Source organism: Onychostoma macrolepis, chromosome 21, assembly GCF_012432095.1.
Source record: "Onychostoma macrolepis isolate SWU-2019 chromosome 21, ASM1243209v1, whole genome shotgun sequence".
NCBI lineage: Eukaryota > Metazoa > Chordata > Actinopteri > Cypriniformes > Cyprinidae > Onychostoma > Onychostoma macrolepis.
Window position 1 is genome coordinate 4004789 of NC_081175.1, and position 17909 is coordinate 4022697.

The 17909-nt window shown below is 42.4% G+C and overlaps 1 protein-coding gene and 1 pseudogene across 1 annotated transcript; one reads left to right on the forward strand and one right to left on the reverse strand.

Moving 5' to 3' along the window:
- The first annotated feature begins 3437 nt into the window (after positions 1-3437).
- Positions 3438-4739, forward strand: LOC131529078 (piggyBac transposable element-derived protein 2). Its single transcript, XM_058758593.1, has one exon. The coding sequence runs from the start codon at positions 3438-3440 to the stop codon at positions 4737-4739; it is 1302 nt and encodes a 433-aa protein (XP_058614576.1).
- A 9374-nt stretch (positions 4740-14113) lies between these two features.
- On the reverse strand, positions 14114-15337 carry LOC131529282 (probable G-protein coupled receptor 34; annotated as a pseudogene).
- Between the last annotated feature and the right edge of the window lie 2572 nt (positions 15338-17909).

Genomic DNA, 17909 nt, shown 5'->3' on the forward strand with positions numbered 1-17909 from the left:
GCAGTAAGCACGCACATTTGGATTGATACATTTCCCACATGCCGCTAGTTTTGCTTTAAATAAATTCATTTTGGCTAAGCGCTTACAATAAATGTTGTTTATAGTTCAAGAGGGAGCGGAGGAGTCGGCACCGTTCGCCAGGAGGCCGGAGCCTGCTGCCATCCGCCATGTTTGGGGAGGAGCAGGGAATGGGGGAGTAGAGCACAGTCTCGGGAGTACCCCCGGCCTGCGAGGGGGGTATGTAACGAGTGGGGCGGGGCCGAGAGCCGTGGGAACGGAGCGAGGCCAGTGGAGTTAATAATATTGAGCGACACCTGCGCCACTCACCGGTCTCGAGTCCCACGGAGGAGATCCGGAAGGATAAAAGGAGGAGCGACGACAGTGCAAGGAGAGAGGACCAGGCCTGGACTTTGATTTGTGTTTTGTGTGCGGCAGTCATCCGTGAGGGGCTGCCGCTTTACTTTTATGTTTGGTTATTTTATTAAAACTTGTGTGAATGTTCGCCGGTTCCCACCTCCTTCCCGTATCTACGAACTGTGTTACATCTACATAACCTTATTCTACATCCCTAATCCTACCCAATACCTAAACTTAACAACTACCTTACAAACTATTAATAAGCAGCAAATTAGGAATTGATTGAGGGAAAAGTCGTAGTTAATAGTGAATAAGTGTTCCCTATGTAACGGGATTAGGTGATTGACAGCAGTGGTTGCCTATCAGCAAGTAGTACCTTCTATTTAAAGACCGATTGGCTATTACCTGGGATGCGTCACGTCCGCTTTCCCCCTTTGGTTGCCTGTGTTGACGGTGGCTGTAGGTAAGTGTGCTATGTTGTAGCTCGTTGTATAGGGCTAGTATGGTTGTGTGGGCTTAACATTTCTTTTCGTATGCTAAAGTGGGCATGGTTTCCAGTGTCCCATTGTGCTGCTGGTGGGCATGACTGTGACAGATCCGTGCCTATAAAGCTTGCTATCTGGCGTGATATCCTGATGGTAAGTGTTTAACCGCAATTATAATTGGGAATGGGGATAATATGATTGGTAACGTCTCCTTTTGTGTTCGTTGTAGGATTCTCCCTCTTGTTCTATGCCATGATTATCTACTGTTGACTTCGCGCTGTTAAAGCGCTGCTGCTTCTACAGCCGCGTAGACGCGTTCATCGTTATTAATTAAAGGGGACTGCTAGTCTGATTCTAATCGTGCCGTTTTAGTGCCCTGCTTCACATCTTTGGCTTGTTGGGGAGACCTGATCAGCTCTTTTTGTTTGTATAAGAGAATACTGGCCTCTTTTTCTTTTGACTTAAACTATTTAATCTTTTGTTTTCTTTTACTTTTAATTCTGTGGAAGTAAAGTTTGTTTTGTTTGGCTTGGTTGATTTGATTTTCTTTTTCTTTTCTTAATGTTTGTAAAACTAATTAAGTGGTTATAACTCTTGATGTATGTGATCAATCATTTATTAATGCAACTCTACTTGTGTGTGATCATCTATTGAGTTCAAGTGGTTTTGTGATAATCTCAGGTGACCAACTATTTGATCCTTGTAAGGTTATGTTGCTTTCTCTTTTTATTCCTCTTTGTTATTGACATCCACTGTTGTGAGGACTTGCTTCATTAGTGAGGTCCATATTGCCATTTCCATGTTCATTTTTATAGTTTCTTAATTTATTTTTGATTTATTGCATGAGCTGGGGTCCCACGGGTGGATTGATCTTCCTCCTTGTGGTGGTGGTTCCTTATCGTGTGTGGTGTACACGTTGAGTGTTTGATAGTGTGATCAGACTGCACGGGTGTGTGTGCGCGTTGATGTGTTCCCTTGTAAAATCAAACTCTACATTTATTCCTGCCGTTGGGAGCCTCAGCCCTGCTGGTATTATTTTGTTTTGTTTTGTTTTACATATACATAAACGCTACATACTAAGTGGGTTTTTGTTATTATTTTCACCTTTTGTAATTTGTGTTTTTGTTTGAAGTGGGGTTTCTAGTGTCTCATGGGCTTTAGTGTCCAACATTTTAAATCATCTCTGTATTAATAAACATTTGTATTTTCATACTTGCCTCACGTCTCTGGCCTAATTCTATGAGGGAACCGAACCTGTGTGCTTTACTCAATTTGAGTGGTTTGAGTATTTTCCCTGGGTTTCCCTCCAAGGGTGGCGTAGTCGGACTTTCGAGGCAGGCGTTGCAGATTTGCAACAGCTAAATGCTAATTGCCTAATTACTCCACATCCATATTTTATGAGCCTTTTTTACTCAGAAGTACCAGTGCAGGACTTAGTTGTACATTAGCAACCAACTGTTTCCCCACCAGCTCACCAGATGGCAGTGTTTCTTTCACTTCCAACACACATCCAACCTGGTTTCACTGAAACAGATTTTCTAAGCATCAATTTCATGTAAGTATCACTATGAACCTCCATTAATTTGACACCAATACTGCATAAGATGAATCATGAATATACTTAGATACAGTACATGCCAATTAGTAGATTTTATCTCCTCTGGGTTTTTCCCCACGGGCAGCTCTATTTCAATGTTGCCGATTTGCAACATGTGGCCGGACAGGTACCAATGGATGCCACATACTTTATCTACTAGCTTGCCTATATTTTTAGCAACATTTTATACTAGGGTTATTTTCTTATTACTTTGAGTTGTCATTGAGGGTATATCCTAAGGAAAATGAAATAATTTTGCGTGAAGTTATAAACTATCAGAGGCAGATTTGATGAAATGCAATGGCGTAATACGATTTTCATTTGACTGTGCAGTGAGGAAAACTGATGTAGCCTAAATTCCATGGCACATAAATTAGTATAGATCTTTGTTTGACTCAATGCAAACTATCTTACAGAATACTCTCTTTGCAGGATTTGTGATGTGTTATGGCAGGCCGACCAAGTCGTCTTTCAGTCAGGGAAGTCATTGAGATGGTTTGCCTTCCTGATGGGGCTTTATCTGACACAGAATCCACTGCAGATGATGAAATTGACGATCCAGATTTTGATCCTGAAGCATACGAGTCTGACTCCAGCCTTGATGATGATGAGCCACTGGCAGCAACAGCAAGAGCTAATCCCAACCACCTTGATGTTGAAATTCATAACATACATGCAGACAGTGACACTGACGTCCCAGATGACGATGAACCTCAGCCAGGCCCAGCTCCAGTCAACAAAGAGTTTTCTTGGAGGCAGAGGGAACCCTCAGCAGCTGACATAGACTGTTCATTCCAAGGACCTGCATTCTCACCTCCACCAAATGAAATACCAAGTCCAAAGTGGTATTTTGATCAGTTCATGGACAAATCCGTGTTTGAACATATTTCGTACCAATCTAACCTGTATGCAGTTATGAGAATTGCCCAGAACTGAAAACAACCCCTTCTGAAATGGAGCAATTCGTTGGTTTACACATCTTGATGACCATAGTACGTATGACATCGTACCGTATGTACTGGCACACGACAACACGCTACGACCCAATTGCAACAGTCATGGGACGTAAGCGATTTGATCATCTGCGAACATACATCCATATGAACGACAATACCAATGTGAAGCAAAAGGGTGAGCCTGGATATGATCCATTGTTCAAGGTGCGACCAGTACTTGAGAAAGTTCGTGCAAACTGTTTGAAAGTTGAACCGGAAGAAAACCACTCCATTGATGAGCAGATGATCCCCTTCAAAGGAAAGATTAGAATGAAACAATATATCAAGAACAAGCCGCAAAAATGGGGAATCAAGGTCTTTACTCGTGCAGGTGTCACTGGACTAGTCTATGACTTTGAAGTGTACACTGGGAAAGGGACTGTGACCAATGAGCGTGGACTTGGTGTTGCAGGGGAAGTTGTGCTTCGTCTCGTATCAGAAGTTCCAAAAGGACTAAACTACAAGTGCTTCTTTGACAATTGGTTCACTTCCCCTGAAGTCATTGTGGAACTGAAGAAAATGGGAATTCTAACAGTTGCTACAATCAATCGTAACCGTCTTCGTGGATGTACCCTCAAAAGTTATAAGGAACTGTCAAAGGCTGTGCGTGGTGCGCATGACGTGAAATACGAAATGACAAGTGGGATGGCCATCGTGAAGTGGTATGATAACAAGGCAGTGTTACTGGCATCATCCTTCATTGGCCCTGATCCTGTTGATAGATGCAGAAGGTGGTCAAAAGAGAAGAAGGAATATGTGGAAGTGGACAGACCCCACATTGTCAAGATGTACAATAACAACATGGGAGGAGTCGACTTGGCAGACATGTTTGCTGCTCTCTATCACATTGAAATCCGCCCACGTCGTTGGTATCTGTGCATCTTGAACTACTTGATTGACCTATCAGTGGTCAATGGCTGGCTCCTCTACCGCCGTCATCTCACCCAGAAGCAGGAGAAGAAGTATATGCCGCTTCTTGTCTTCTGTGCTCAAGTTGCAGATGCCTTCATCAAGGTTGGCAAACAGGCTGACTTGAACAGCAGGAAAAGAGGACGACCGTCATTGGAAGATGCTCCAGAACCCCATCAAGCTGCCTCACCTCCACCTCCACTTCAGAGGATCGTTGCGCCATCGGTTGACGTCAGACTAGACCGATTTGATCATTTTCCCATCCATGCTGATAAACGTGGACGATGCAGACTGTGCAAGACTGGTTACACGCAAATGGCCTGCCTGAAGTGCAAAGTACTTTTGTGCTTTACAAAGGACAAAAATTGTTTCTTGGACTACCACACGAAAAAGTGACATTCAGACATGGTCTTCTCAATGAGGATTTGAGACGTCGGTGTGGTATTATGGACCAAACAAACTGACAGACTGAGAATTTAAGGTTTTTCTCCATATTTTTTGATGTCAAGGGATCAAAAGTTATTTCTAATTTTGTTTTTACAAATAAAGTTAGTGTTCAGATCATATTCAGTCTTCAGTGTTAATTTATCTCACCGGGCAAATGTTGCAAATCTGCAACATCCCAGAACACATTGCATGTGAAGGTCTCTCAAAAAAAAAAGTCAGAATTGTATATTACTACCCCATACAATAATTTTCCCTAAATATCTGATTTTTCCTGTTAATTAAACTTAATTTGAGCCTGAGAGGGTGTTAATAGTAAAACCTTGGGCTTGTGTCTCAAATTGCACTGCCCCTCCACATTTGCCAGAATGTGCAATTCAAAGAATGCAGTGCAAAGAACGCACACACACCCATGCAGTCCGATCACACTATCAAACACTCAACGTGTACGCTGGCACACTAGCTGGAATGTACGCTCTATCTCCTGGTGCCCATGCTGTAGGTGAAGCTGGGTCAAGACATCATGTTTCCTGACTGCCGGCAATAACACCTGGAAGATTTCCTCTCCGCCATCTGAGCGAAACACACGCCGATAGAGCACTCCATCAGTCTCCACTAGGTGGTCCCATTGACGGAGCAGAATAACTGCCAACCTGGAGAGTTTCTTACACTCTTCGGGATTCGGGGGCAACTTGCGCCTCCAGAACACCAACAACTCTCCTATTACTGGGTCTGCTACCTGCTGAATACCCATGTCACTAATCGAAGTACAAGGAAATGAGGTAACCTGGTTGACCCAGGTCACCAATCCACCTTGGGCAGCTTGCTGCAATGCCACCGGAACAGCCACAGCTGGACACAACTCGTGTACTACTCCCGTTCCCGAAAAGTTTTGATGAGACAAGGCATCAGCATTGTGATTGCTTCTCCCTGACCTATATTTGATCTCGAAATCAAATGATGCCAATTGGGCAGCCCATCGCTGCTCCATGGCACCTAACTTTGCAGAAGTCAGGTAGCTGAGGGGGGTTGTTGTCAGTAAACACCACGCATTTATGGCCCAGCAAGTACTCCCTGAACTTTTCAGTCATGGCCCACTTGAGCGCTAAAAACTCCAGTTTCATTGAGCTGTAGTTAGATGGATTGCGCTCAGTGGGCCTAAGACTGCGACTGCCATAAGCTATAGGGCGCACTTTGCCTTGTTGCTCCTGTGAAAGGACTGCCCCTAGTCCTCCATGACTGGCATCCACCTTTAAAATGCAAGGTAGCGAAAAGTCAGCATAGGCAAGCTCTGGGGCTGTGGTTAACTTGCCTTTCAACCCCTCAAAGCCACCCTGACATTCTGCGGACCAGGCTTCAGCAAACTCCTGAACACCCTGCTTTAGGTGCTTTGGGTTTGCTTGCTGAGCCACCAACCTGTGAAGAGGGGCAGCCAACTTGGCAAACCCCTCCACAAACCGCCGGTAATAGCTAGCAAATCCCAAAAATTAGCGTAACTCCGCAACACTGGTGGGACAAGGCCATTGCGCAACTGCTTCTACAGCCCTGTGTAGGCATTTCTACTTTCCTGGGTCAGTAGAAATGCCTTCTGAAGAGATGACATGCCCCAGATAATGCACTTCCCTTTTAAAAAAAACACACTTAGATAGTTTGGCCTGCAAGCGGCTCAGGACCACCTCCATCCGAGCAAGATGTTGATCCACCGAGGAGGAAAATACAACAATATCATCAAGATATAAGAGGAGGGACTGGCACTGCTGAACACCAAACAACCGCTCCATCAATCGTTGGAAGGTGCTTGGGGCATTGCACAACCCAAATGGCATCCTGTTCCACTCAAAGAGGCCAAACGGGGTGCAAAAAGCAGTTTTGGATTTGTCCCCCTCAACTACAGGTACCTGATTGTACCAGCTGGCCAGGTCCATGGTAGAAAACCAACGGGCCCCAGCCAGTGAGTCCAAAGTCTCCTCAATACATGGTAGAGGGAACGCATCCTTCCTAGTCTTTGAATTTAAGCGACGGTAGTCCACACACATGCGCAGGCTACCGTCCTTCTTTTTGACTAGGACAATGGGTGAAGCATAGGGACTGCAGCTCTCTCTAATTACCTGAGTCTCCAACAATTGATTGATATGTGCCTTTACCACCTCATACTTGGATGGAGGAATACGCCTGAACCGCTGCCTAACAGGGACGTCATCCAACAAGGGGATCTCATGGGATATCAGATCAGTACATCCCAAATCCCCGTCGTTTATAGAGAACACAGGCTCATACTTCTCCAATAATGCCCTGACCTTACCCTGTTCTTCTTCTGACAACACAGATAAGTCTAACGTGGCTATATGTTCCTGCACAGTAGGGGAACCCTGCACAACCTATGTACTCACCTTGGCTGTAACAGTCTTAACTTCTGCAACCTCCGGGGGCAAACTAATCACATCAACCTTATTCACAGTGCCAATGACAGTGCTAGTGTACAACACTACATCTACAGTACCAACATTAACTATAGGCACATAGACTGTACCACCATCCACCTGTAAGAGAGCAGGAGAGGCCAGCAAACCTGCCGGTAGACCAGAAGCTTGTGGTTCAAACAGTACTGTACCGTTCAAATATTGCACCGAACAGGTTGCAGCAACCAATTTCATGGTGCCACCCGAGATGCGACAAGCCCGACGTCCCCACACTTTGACTCTCCCCCCGCAATCTGAAACTGACTGAACGTCAACCTGATGGCAATGTTGTAAAGCCTGAAAAACAGAATTAGGGGCCTGTGACACCACTGTTAGGTCAAAGAGAGCTGTGCCATGCTGGCCAAAGAGCTCCCGGTAGCAGCGGCTCAGGATGTTCATGCCCAACACCCCAGGAACTTCTGTACACACACCACCAGGAGGATCTCTGACCAGCAGCACGCCACAACCTAAAGCTACTCGCCCACAAAGCGCCACGTCTAATTCCAGATAACCAATATAAGGAATTGAAAGGCCGTTTGCAGCTCGAAGCTGTAACCAATGACACGATCTAAGCTGTTCCTGACCCTACGACCCAAAATTAGCCACAAACCAACTCTCAGTAATGGTGGACACCATGGAACCTGAACCCCACCCATAGATACAATGAGCTGTGGACAAGTAGACATAAAGTGTGACATAAAATCAGAACAAGTTACGTTTGTGGAGCCTATCCTTTTCCCAACCAAGCTGTGGCCCTGCAGCTCGGTGGGAACTAGTTTTCCGACGGCTGCACGGACGATGGCTGTCCACCCCTCATTAAAGCAGAATTCACACGGGCTGATGGTGGGACAGATATCCGCTCCCCGTCACAATCTCTGGCAAAATGGCCAGGTTGCCGACACCTTCTGCAAATTAAAACAGCCTTAAATGATTGCGAACGTGACTGGGGATTTTGAAGCTGCGCCATACTTTGAGTTAACTGATTCAATTGACCTATCAGTAAGCCCCGCCCCCCTTAGTTACTGTTGCTCCCTCGGACAAACAAACGGAGTTGCTCACTGTCTTTCAATGACAGCAGCATTGTGAAAAACTTGTCCCACGATGTTTTTGCACAATTTTGGACACAGAAGGCCACCAAACGGGAATTAAATATTCCATGGAGGGATTTATAAAATATTTAAAAATAAATATGGTGGGTAACTGGAAGCGAGGGTTTATAGATCACAATGCAAGCGGGAGAAGTCTCATATTACGGTCGGTCATCACGATCGCGGATGACAACATGCAGGATCAACACTGTTCATGTATCGCAGGGTACGATTAAATTAATATACATTTAACCAGTTTAATATGGAGAGGCACTGAAATGTAGACCTTCGTTTATGTGTTTTTGACCTACACTGTACAAGACGCGAGAACAGTCCGCTATTTAAGTTTGTACGTTAGCATGGACTCACTAACTTTAACATTAGCTAGTTTTAGCCAGAGATACCTTGCTAAAGCACAAGATAGCATTAACGTTCTGCTTGAGCAGATGAAAACTGTAACTTAATGAGTGTATGACAACCAGAAATGAACCATCAAAAATGAACATTTTTGTCTTCGTTTGTATTGGGGTGAATACTTAGGGACATTTTGCTCTGTTTTGTTTGGATTCAGGAAATGCAATAAAATAAATTATATTGCCCATCCTCTCAGGATTCCATTTTTGAAGCATAAACCCCATAAAACCGATGCGAGCTTCGGATCTTCCAATGTTTCTCTATGGCGCTGAAACCTAAAGATGTTTGAGTTCCGCTCCCCGTGCAACTGATACTCGACTGCCATTGGCTAGTCTGCATTCGAGGAGAGGGGCTTACCGATAGGTCAATTGTTGTTGCTGCTTTCTAAGCATATCCCGTAGTTCACTCATTTCTGATGTTGCTTAACCACTACTACTCTTAATGCGCTGAGGTCCTTGCACCCCATATTGAATGCCATAAGTGGATGGGACAGACTGACTTCGACCACGCACCCACCCCAGGCATGCCCTCTCTTTCCCAACGAAGGGCTTCGCTGTGAATGTCAAACAATGTTGCAGTGGGTTGACGACGTACTAATTGCTTAAGTTCACGTTGAAGAGCACAATCGTTAACATACTCAACAAACTGGTCTCTTAGCAAAATTTCAGCGTTAGGCATGCCATGAGGTGACGGACTTTGAACTTTTTCCAGAAGACTCATCAGGGCCAAGGAGAACTCCACCAACGTCTCCCCATCCTGTTGACTTCTGGAAAAGAACGACTCCTACAGCGTTACGTAAGACTTTGTACAACCGTACAGTACACGCAATACCTGAATAATGTGATCCGGATCCTCCCTCTCATTCCTCGACCGATAACGAATTTCCTCCCTTGCCTCTCCCTCCAGATGATAAAACAAGAAAAATGCCTGATCAGCTGTAGACAGATGGTCAAGCCGCATACAGGCCTGAGCCTCCTCCACCCACTCATTGATGCCAATGCCCGACCGGCCACTAAACTTTGGGCACTCACAATCCCGAGGAACGAAAACAAACCACTCCACTGTCGATGCACCAATACGTGGGGGATCTACAGCCACAGGAATAGAAACATTAGATGGACCCGGCTGTGCAACAGACACTGGCTCTTGCCGCAGCTTTTCATAATTCGCGTTTAGTTGAGCTACCAAATCTCTTAACTCACGCAATTCATCCTCCATATCTGCAAAATGCACAAGCTCTTACCCCAAATATATAAACTCAAAATTGACTGGTGCCGATCCGCCACAAAGAGGGACTGCCGCAGTCTGGTTCCTAACGAAAAAAACAAAGAAAAACCAATACAAACAAAACCTACGTCTCTGTACTACACAAGAGGGAACCCTGCCGACTACGCCAGAATGTGGCGGGGCAGTGCAATTTGAGACACAAGCACAAGGTTTTACTATTAAGAAAGTCCGACTACGTCACCTTAGGAGTTAACCTCAGGGAAAATACTCAAACCACTCAAATTGAGTAAAGCACACAGGTTCGGTTCCCTCATAGAATTAGGCCAGAGATGTGAGTCAAATATAAAAATACAAATGTTTATTAATACAGAGATGATATAAAATGTTGGACACTAAAGCCCATGAGGCACTAGAAACCCCACTTCACACCCGTGCAGTCTGATCACACTATCAAACACTCAACGTGTACACCGCACACGATAAGGAACCACCACCACAAGGAGGAAGATCAGTCCACCCGTGGGACCCCAGCTCCTGCAATAAATCAAAAAGAAATTAAGAAACTATAAAAATGAACATTGAAATGGCAATATGGACCTCACTAATGAAGCAAGTCCTCCACTTGAACTCAATAGATGATCGCACACAAGTAGAGTTGTGGTCACATACATCAAGTTATAACCACTTAATTAGTTTTACAAGTCAAGTCAAGTCACCTTTATTTATATAGCGCTTTTAACAATACAGATTGTGTCAAAGCACTTAACAGTATCAAATTAGAGGATAGAGTGTCAGTAATGTATAATGATAAGATTAAACACTCAATTTTCAATTTTCAGTTAACGGCATTTCATTATTGAATTCAGAGATGTCATTGTCTAGCTCAGTTTAGTTTAAATATTATCTGTGCAATCAAATCAAATCTGCGATAATCGCTAGAAATTAAGTGTCCCCAACTGAGCAAGCCAGAGGCGACAGCGGCAAGGAACCAAAACTCCCTCTGTGACAGAATGGAGAAAAAAAAACCTTGGGAGAAACCAGGCTCAGTCGGGGGGCCAGTTCTCCTCTGACCAGACGAAACCCGCAGTTAAAAAGTTTATATTTCTATTTTAATTTTGTTGCAATTTCTAACAATAGTAGTATTATGTAGTTAGGTATTTTATTATATTTTAGTTATTTTGTTTAATTTTTTTTTAGTTTTATTGTATTCAATCGAGGTTTTCACTGGGGGTATGTCTCTGGGAGTCATCTGGGTGTCCTGGTCTCCGCTGACGATCAGGGCTGTAGACATCATCTCTTGGTGCTGATCCACCATCTGACCGGATACGGACTGAGAAACAGAATAGGAAAGAAACAGACAAATATTAGCGTAGATGCCATTCTACTTACGATGTAACGAGTACATCGTGTGTTATGGGGAGCGTTCCCTGTTCCGGTTGATCTAATTAATGCAGCCTAACAATCCTTTAACGGATTTGAATAATAGAAGCGTATTAGTGTGTTATGTGTAAGCCAGGCTAAAGAGATGGGTCTTTAATCTAGATTTAAACTGACAGAGTGTGTCTGCCTCCCGAACAGTGTTAGGTAGCTTGTTCCAGAGTTTGGGTGCTAAATAGGAATAGGATCTGCCGCCCGCAGGTACAAACATTAAGAAAAGAAAAAGAAAATCAACCAAGCCAAACAAAACAAACTTTACTTCCACAGAATTAAAAGCAAAAGAAAACAAAAGATTAAATAGTTTAAGTCAAAAGAAAGAGAGGCCAGTATTCTCTTATACAAACAAAAAGAGCTGATCAGGTCTCCCCAACAAGCCAAAGATGTGAAGCAGGGCACTAAAACGGCACGATAAGAATCAGACTAGCAGTCCCCTTTAATTAATAACGATGATCACGTCTACGCGGCTGTAGAAGCAGCAGCGCTTTAACAGCGCGAAGTCAACAGTAGATAATCACGGCATAGAACGAGAGGGAGAATCCTACAACGAACACAAAAGGAGACGTTACCAATCATATTATCCCCATTCCCAATTATAATTGCGGTTAAACACTTACCATCAGGATATCACGCTAGATAGCACGCTTTATAGGCAGGGATCTGTCACATTCATGCCCACCAGCAGCACAATGGGACACAGGAAACCATGCCCACTTTAGCATATGAAAAGAAATGTTAAGCCCACACAACCATACTAGCCCTATACAACGAGCTGCCAAACATAAACATACCCGAGAGGCGAACAGTCATCGGCTCCACCAAGCAGCGTGAAAAGGGTACCAGCACCAGAAGACAAAGCTGCACTATGATCAACAAAATGATTTCAGGTTATGCACACCCTAACAATTCCTAAATTACCACCTATTAAAACATAGCACGCTTACCTACAGCCACCGTCAACACAGGCAACCAAAGGGGGAAAACGGACGTGACGCATCCCAGGTAACAGCCAATCGGTCTTTAAATAGAAGGTACTACTTGCTGATAGGCAACCACTGCTGTCAATCACCTAATCCCGTTACACCTATTCTAAAGTGTTACCCTCTTTTTTTATCAAAATGTGTTTTTTACCTTGCCATCACTTATTTTGCAATCAAGCAAGATGTTTTTAACATTTCAAAACACATTCTGGTGTTAGCAGCCAGATTACGTTTTCACATGTGACCAACAGTTCCTCAACAAATATAAAATCATAATCAAATATTATCAAAATATTCATCTCACGGAGGTGACACAGAGTTGACACATCTGACGGTAGTGACGAAAACCTGAATTTGTAGTTATTTTAACTATCGTATACATTGAATCAATCAATTACTGTATTAAAACAAACACAACAAACAGTGAGTATGTTTCTGTTTATAAAGCTTTTATTCAGGATTCACATTTAAGTATTTTGATATGATTTTGATTATTGGAACACAAATGATCTATTTTATCTCATTTCAGAACAGCATGTCTGCTGTGCATCTGCTATGGTAACAAGGTAACTTTTAAAAACAGTTAAATGAACAAATAAAACAATTAGATGTTACCTCTATTTATTTACATTCACCGGGATCTTAATATTCACATTTAAACATCTTAACAAATTATCCAAAAATTAACAGAACACATATGATCAGAATACAAACAAACTGTATTTGTCACGGGACGGTCGAGAGATGAGGCGAGGACTCAAGTGCAGGGGAAAGTGGGTCTTTTAATAATAAAGATCAACAAAAAATGAACAAAAACCACCCCGAAGGGGAAAAACAGGCAGGGAGGCAGGCAGAGAACCACAGCACAAGTAAACAGCCCACACACGACATGAAACATCCGACATTTAAACAACAAAACAGCACAGGATTGCAGACACCAGGAGACTATATGGGGAGCCAAACGAGGAGGACACAGGTGAAGTAACTGAAACAATAATGAGATAACAAGGAGGGCGGGGTCAGACAATAGACAGGAGAGCACATGGCACCAACAACAAACAACAAGCCATGTGCTAACACACACAGTGACATCTGGTGGCCAACCAGGGCACACCAGCAGGGCCGTGACAGTATTATGATGTATAGGTATGTTTTATCCAGTGTTTTGTGTTCCCTCAATAATACATTATATTATTAATCCCTCATAACATTTACAATTGAAAATATTTTCATTTTTAAACCTAATAGCAGTTAAGATTGCTGGACATGTTTTGTCCCATGTCTCAAGAATCAGTGGTATACTGATGCTGCACTTATACTAAAAAAAAAAAAAAAAACTTGATGTGGCTCGTGAGTCAAAAAGATTCCCCACATCTGCTTTAGAGCATAGGTCTGCAACCCTGCTATTTTCTGCATTTCGGAATAAAAGTGTAGTCCTCAAAAATTTGAGATATCACAAACAGAAGCATCAGTGCAATCAATTATGCCGTAATCAAAAATATTAAACAAATCAAAACCATCATGCACACATATACAGTATATAGTTTATATGTATGTAAATATAAACATTAATTTTATGATCATATAAAACAAATTCAGTTATTTGCACACAAACTGTGACTAATAGTATACATCATTTAAAATGAACTATTTTCAGCTTGTTGAATTTACTTGTTGATTCACGTAAACCTCACAATTACAAATGGAAAAGTCATCCATTAATGCTAAATTTCAGCGAGTCAACGGTTTATGCTGATTCTCCTTGTGTATGAAGCATGCATGATTTTAAACTTGCCCCGAATGGCACAAAGTATTGTTTTCCTGTATGCACTGGATAAGAAGTAATAGATAATTGGGTCTAGGCAACTATTTAGAGCAGACAATAGCAAAGTACTCTCATTTAAGATGTGCAACAATTGTTGGCTATGAAGATCTCCGATCACATTCAGCTGAGCCAGAACGTATGGTATTCGTACTGCATGGTAGGGCAAGAAACACAATGTAAAAATGGCTGGTACTAAGAAAGTCTTTATGATGACCATCTTTTTGCGACTCTGTGCCTTAGGGTCACCATTACCCATGGACATAGTGCTGAGTTTCTTAGTGATCTTCATGTAAAAACAAAGAAAGGTTACATAAAAAACATGGAAGAGCACCAGTGTTGTCAGGTTAATGGTCCCACTGACAGGTTCTTTGCTGTGGAAGTGGAAGCAAATCTTGTCACACAGATGTTTTTGACTGTTGCTTGAAAAAAAAGGAATACATCCTAAAATGAGGATCACCCAAACGATGTAGCTTGCCGTGCGGCTCCACTTCGTCTTATGGATTCGAAAGACCCAAACAGGCTTGATGATTTTTAAATAGCGATCCAGACTGATGAGGCTGAGGAACAGGATGCTGGAATACATGTTGATGTAGAAAAAGATGCCCACCACCTTGCACAAGTAGAAGGGACCTTCTTTGTTATGGTAGTAAACTCGCAGGGGCAAACACATGACCAGGAGGGTGTCCGCCAGGGCAAGGTGCCACATGTACACGGCCATGGAAGAGTCTGTATGCCGCCGAAGGAAAAATATGTAGAGGGTGACGGTGTTACAGAGCAGACCAATGCAACAAATGAGAATGTAGCCGATGGGCAAGAAGGGCCACAATATGCCATCATGAATCTGACAGGACTCATTGGTGGTTAAATTGCCTTCCTGCAACATTGTGACAGCCAAAAAAAATAAATGGTGTACACTTGCTGACCGCTGCGCCTCAAAATCTTTACATACAGTGATTTTTGGTTGTCCTAATAGGACATAGGAGGAGAAGGTCAAAAAATGTTTTGTATTATGACAGGTTCTTATTTGATTAAGTATTTCTACAACTTTTTTAATTTGTTTTTGGATTTTGAACAAATGCTAAGTTCCCAAGAAAAGAATAGCACTCTTACCTGTGTGGCTGGTTTGCTTGTGCTTGAGCAAGTGACTAGATACATGTCTGTTCAGAAACTCCAGTACCTATGCAGGAAACTCTGCTCGCATGTGACGTCGGACCCTGGTTGCTGTGGTTGACATTATTGCTAACCCCAGTAGAAATGCAGATGATATGCAAAACTCACTTCCATTCTCAGAGTGCAGGAAACATCTGGTTGCCTAAAATAATAAACTGGTGGCCATCATCTAGTTTTTACCCCCAACGCTGCACAGTTGAGGCTTGAGGAATACATACTTTAGAGCATAAATCCCTCAGTAAACAACCACCATGGAAAAGTGCATCAGACATATTTCCTTTGTAAATTTTAAACGTATAGCTTGTAACAAAAGAGGTAAAGTTTAATCTTAAAAATCTTTCCACTGCTAAAAGGACATACTATCATAACAAAATTAACAATTAATCTAACTCTCACATGCTCTTTAAAACATTTTCCTCCCTCCTTTGTCCTCCTCCTCCCCCTCCTTCATCAACTCTAACAGCTGACGATTTTGCCACATTCTTCATTAATAAAATTAAACCATCAATGCACAATTTTCCACAATCTGTCAAGCCCATTTTACCAGAAAACATACACTCGTTCACATCCTTCTCTTCACACTGTGAGGTAGAAGTCTCCAAACTCATCCTTTGTAAGCTAACTAGCAGCCTTCCAGAACAGCAACCACCTACAGAAGAAACACATGAAAATCATGAAGACAATAACTTCATCGAACATTTAATTTGAATACTAAGCCTACTACCTACAGTCTAGAATACTAAGGATTTCAAGATTGCTGACAGGGGTGCTTCACTAGTCACACTGAAAAGCACAAGCTTTCTATAAATAGAAGCGGTAATTTTCTCTGCAGATAAAAGGGGGAGTCTGGAGAACAGTTTGGAGCTGCTTGTGTATAACACGGTGTCCCTGCATTGTGTTTGCTTTAGATAAAAGCACAAGACATAGCTTTCCTGTTCACACATGGCTGATTGTAAGCACAGTAACTGTAGCACATGTATGAGTAGCTGGTCTAAAGTAGAGATGGATATTTCCCTTGAAAATCTGCTTATTAACAGTAAACCTTCAAAAACTTATGCTTACTGGCCCAAATCTGAAAATCCCTAGATATGACCTCAGTGTAATAGGCATTCCAATTCACAATATATTGACCATCATTAACCCTTGTGTATTGTTCAAATTCACTACCCTTTCGTTATGTTCAGGATGAAAACATCCACTAAATTAAACTGCTGTAAATATAAAGATAAATGAAAAGATAAATATTTTTTTCAATTTTTCTTTCTTTCTTTTTTTTTTGCATAAATCTGTTAATCAACCTCAGTCCTGATCAAAACTACTAAATGTTTAAAAAAGTTAATAAATGATGCCACTGATTTGGGGGGAAAAACACACAAAAGAGAAGAAGAACTGGACTGTTGCCCAGTGGTCCAAAGTCCTCTTTTCAGATGAGAGCAAGTTTTGTATTTCATTTGGAAACCAAGGTCCTAGAGTCTGGAGGAAGGGTGGAGAAGCTCATAGCCCAAGTTGCTTGAAGTCCAGTGTTAAGTTTCCACAGTCTGTGATGATTTGGGGTTCAATGTCATCTGCTGGTGTTGGTCCTTTGTGTTTTTTGAAAATCAAAGTCACTGCACCTGTTTACCAAGAAATTTTGGAGCATATCATGCTTCCTTCTACTGGCCAGCTTTTTGAAGATGCTGATTTCATTTTCCAACAGGATTTGGCACCTGCCCACACTGCCAAAAGCACCAAAAGTTGGTTAAATGACCATGGTGTTGTTGTGCTTGACTGGCCAGCAAACACACCTGACCTGAACCCCACAGAGAATCTATGGGGTATTGTCAAGAGGAAAATGAGAAACAAGAGACCAAAAAATGCAGATGTGCTGAAGGCCACTGTCAAAGAAACCTGGGCTTCCATACCACCTCAGCAGTGCCACAAACTGATCACCTCCATGCCACGCCGAATTGAGGCAGTAATTAAAGCAAAAGGAGCCCCTACCAAGTATTGAGTACATTACAGTAAATGAACATACTTTCCAGAAGGCCAACAATTCACTAAACATTTTTTTTATTATTGGTCTTATGAAGTATTCTAATTTGTTGAGATAGTGAATTGGTGGGTTTTTGTTAAATGTGAGCCAAAATAATCACAATTAAAAGAACCAAAGACTTAAACTACTTCAGTCTGTGTGCTTTGAATTTATTTAATACACGAGTTTAACAATTTGAGTTGAATTACTGAAATAAATGAACTTTTCCACAACATTCTAATTTATTGAGATGCACCTGAATACTCCTGTCTCCCAAAGGATCTCCTTCATTGAGTCCGCACAGTCCTCCATGGGCACTGCTCAACCAGGGACCAAACCTCTCACTCCTTAAACCCTCACACTCCTCTAGAATCATTCTGGTGGCCCTAGATGGCAAGAGACATCAGAAGGTTCATCCAAGGATCTGGTGTGGAAGAGCAACTCAAAGATGGTAGATGCTGCAGTACAAGGTGCTTCTGTGTTTAAACAACTTAAATTAAAACCATAAATTAAG

Coding starts and splice junctions, on each gene's coding strand:
- LOC131529078 (XM_058758593.1), top strand. CDS start 3,438: ATGACATCGTACCGTATGTACTGGCACACGACAACACGCTACGACCCA.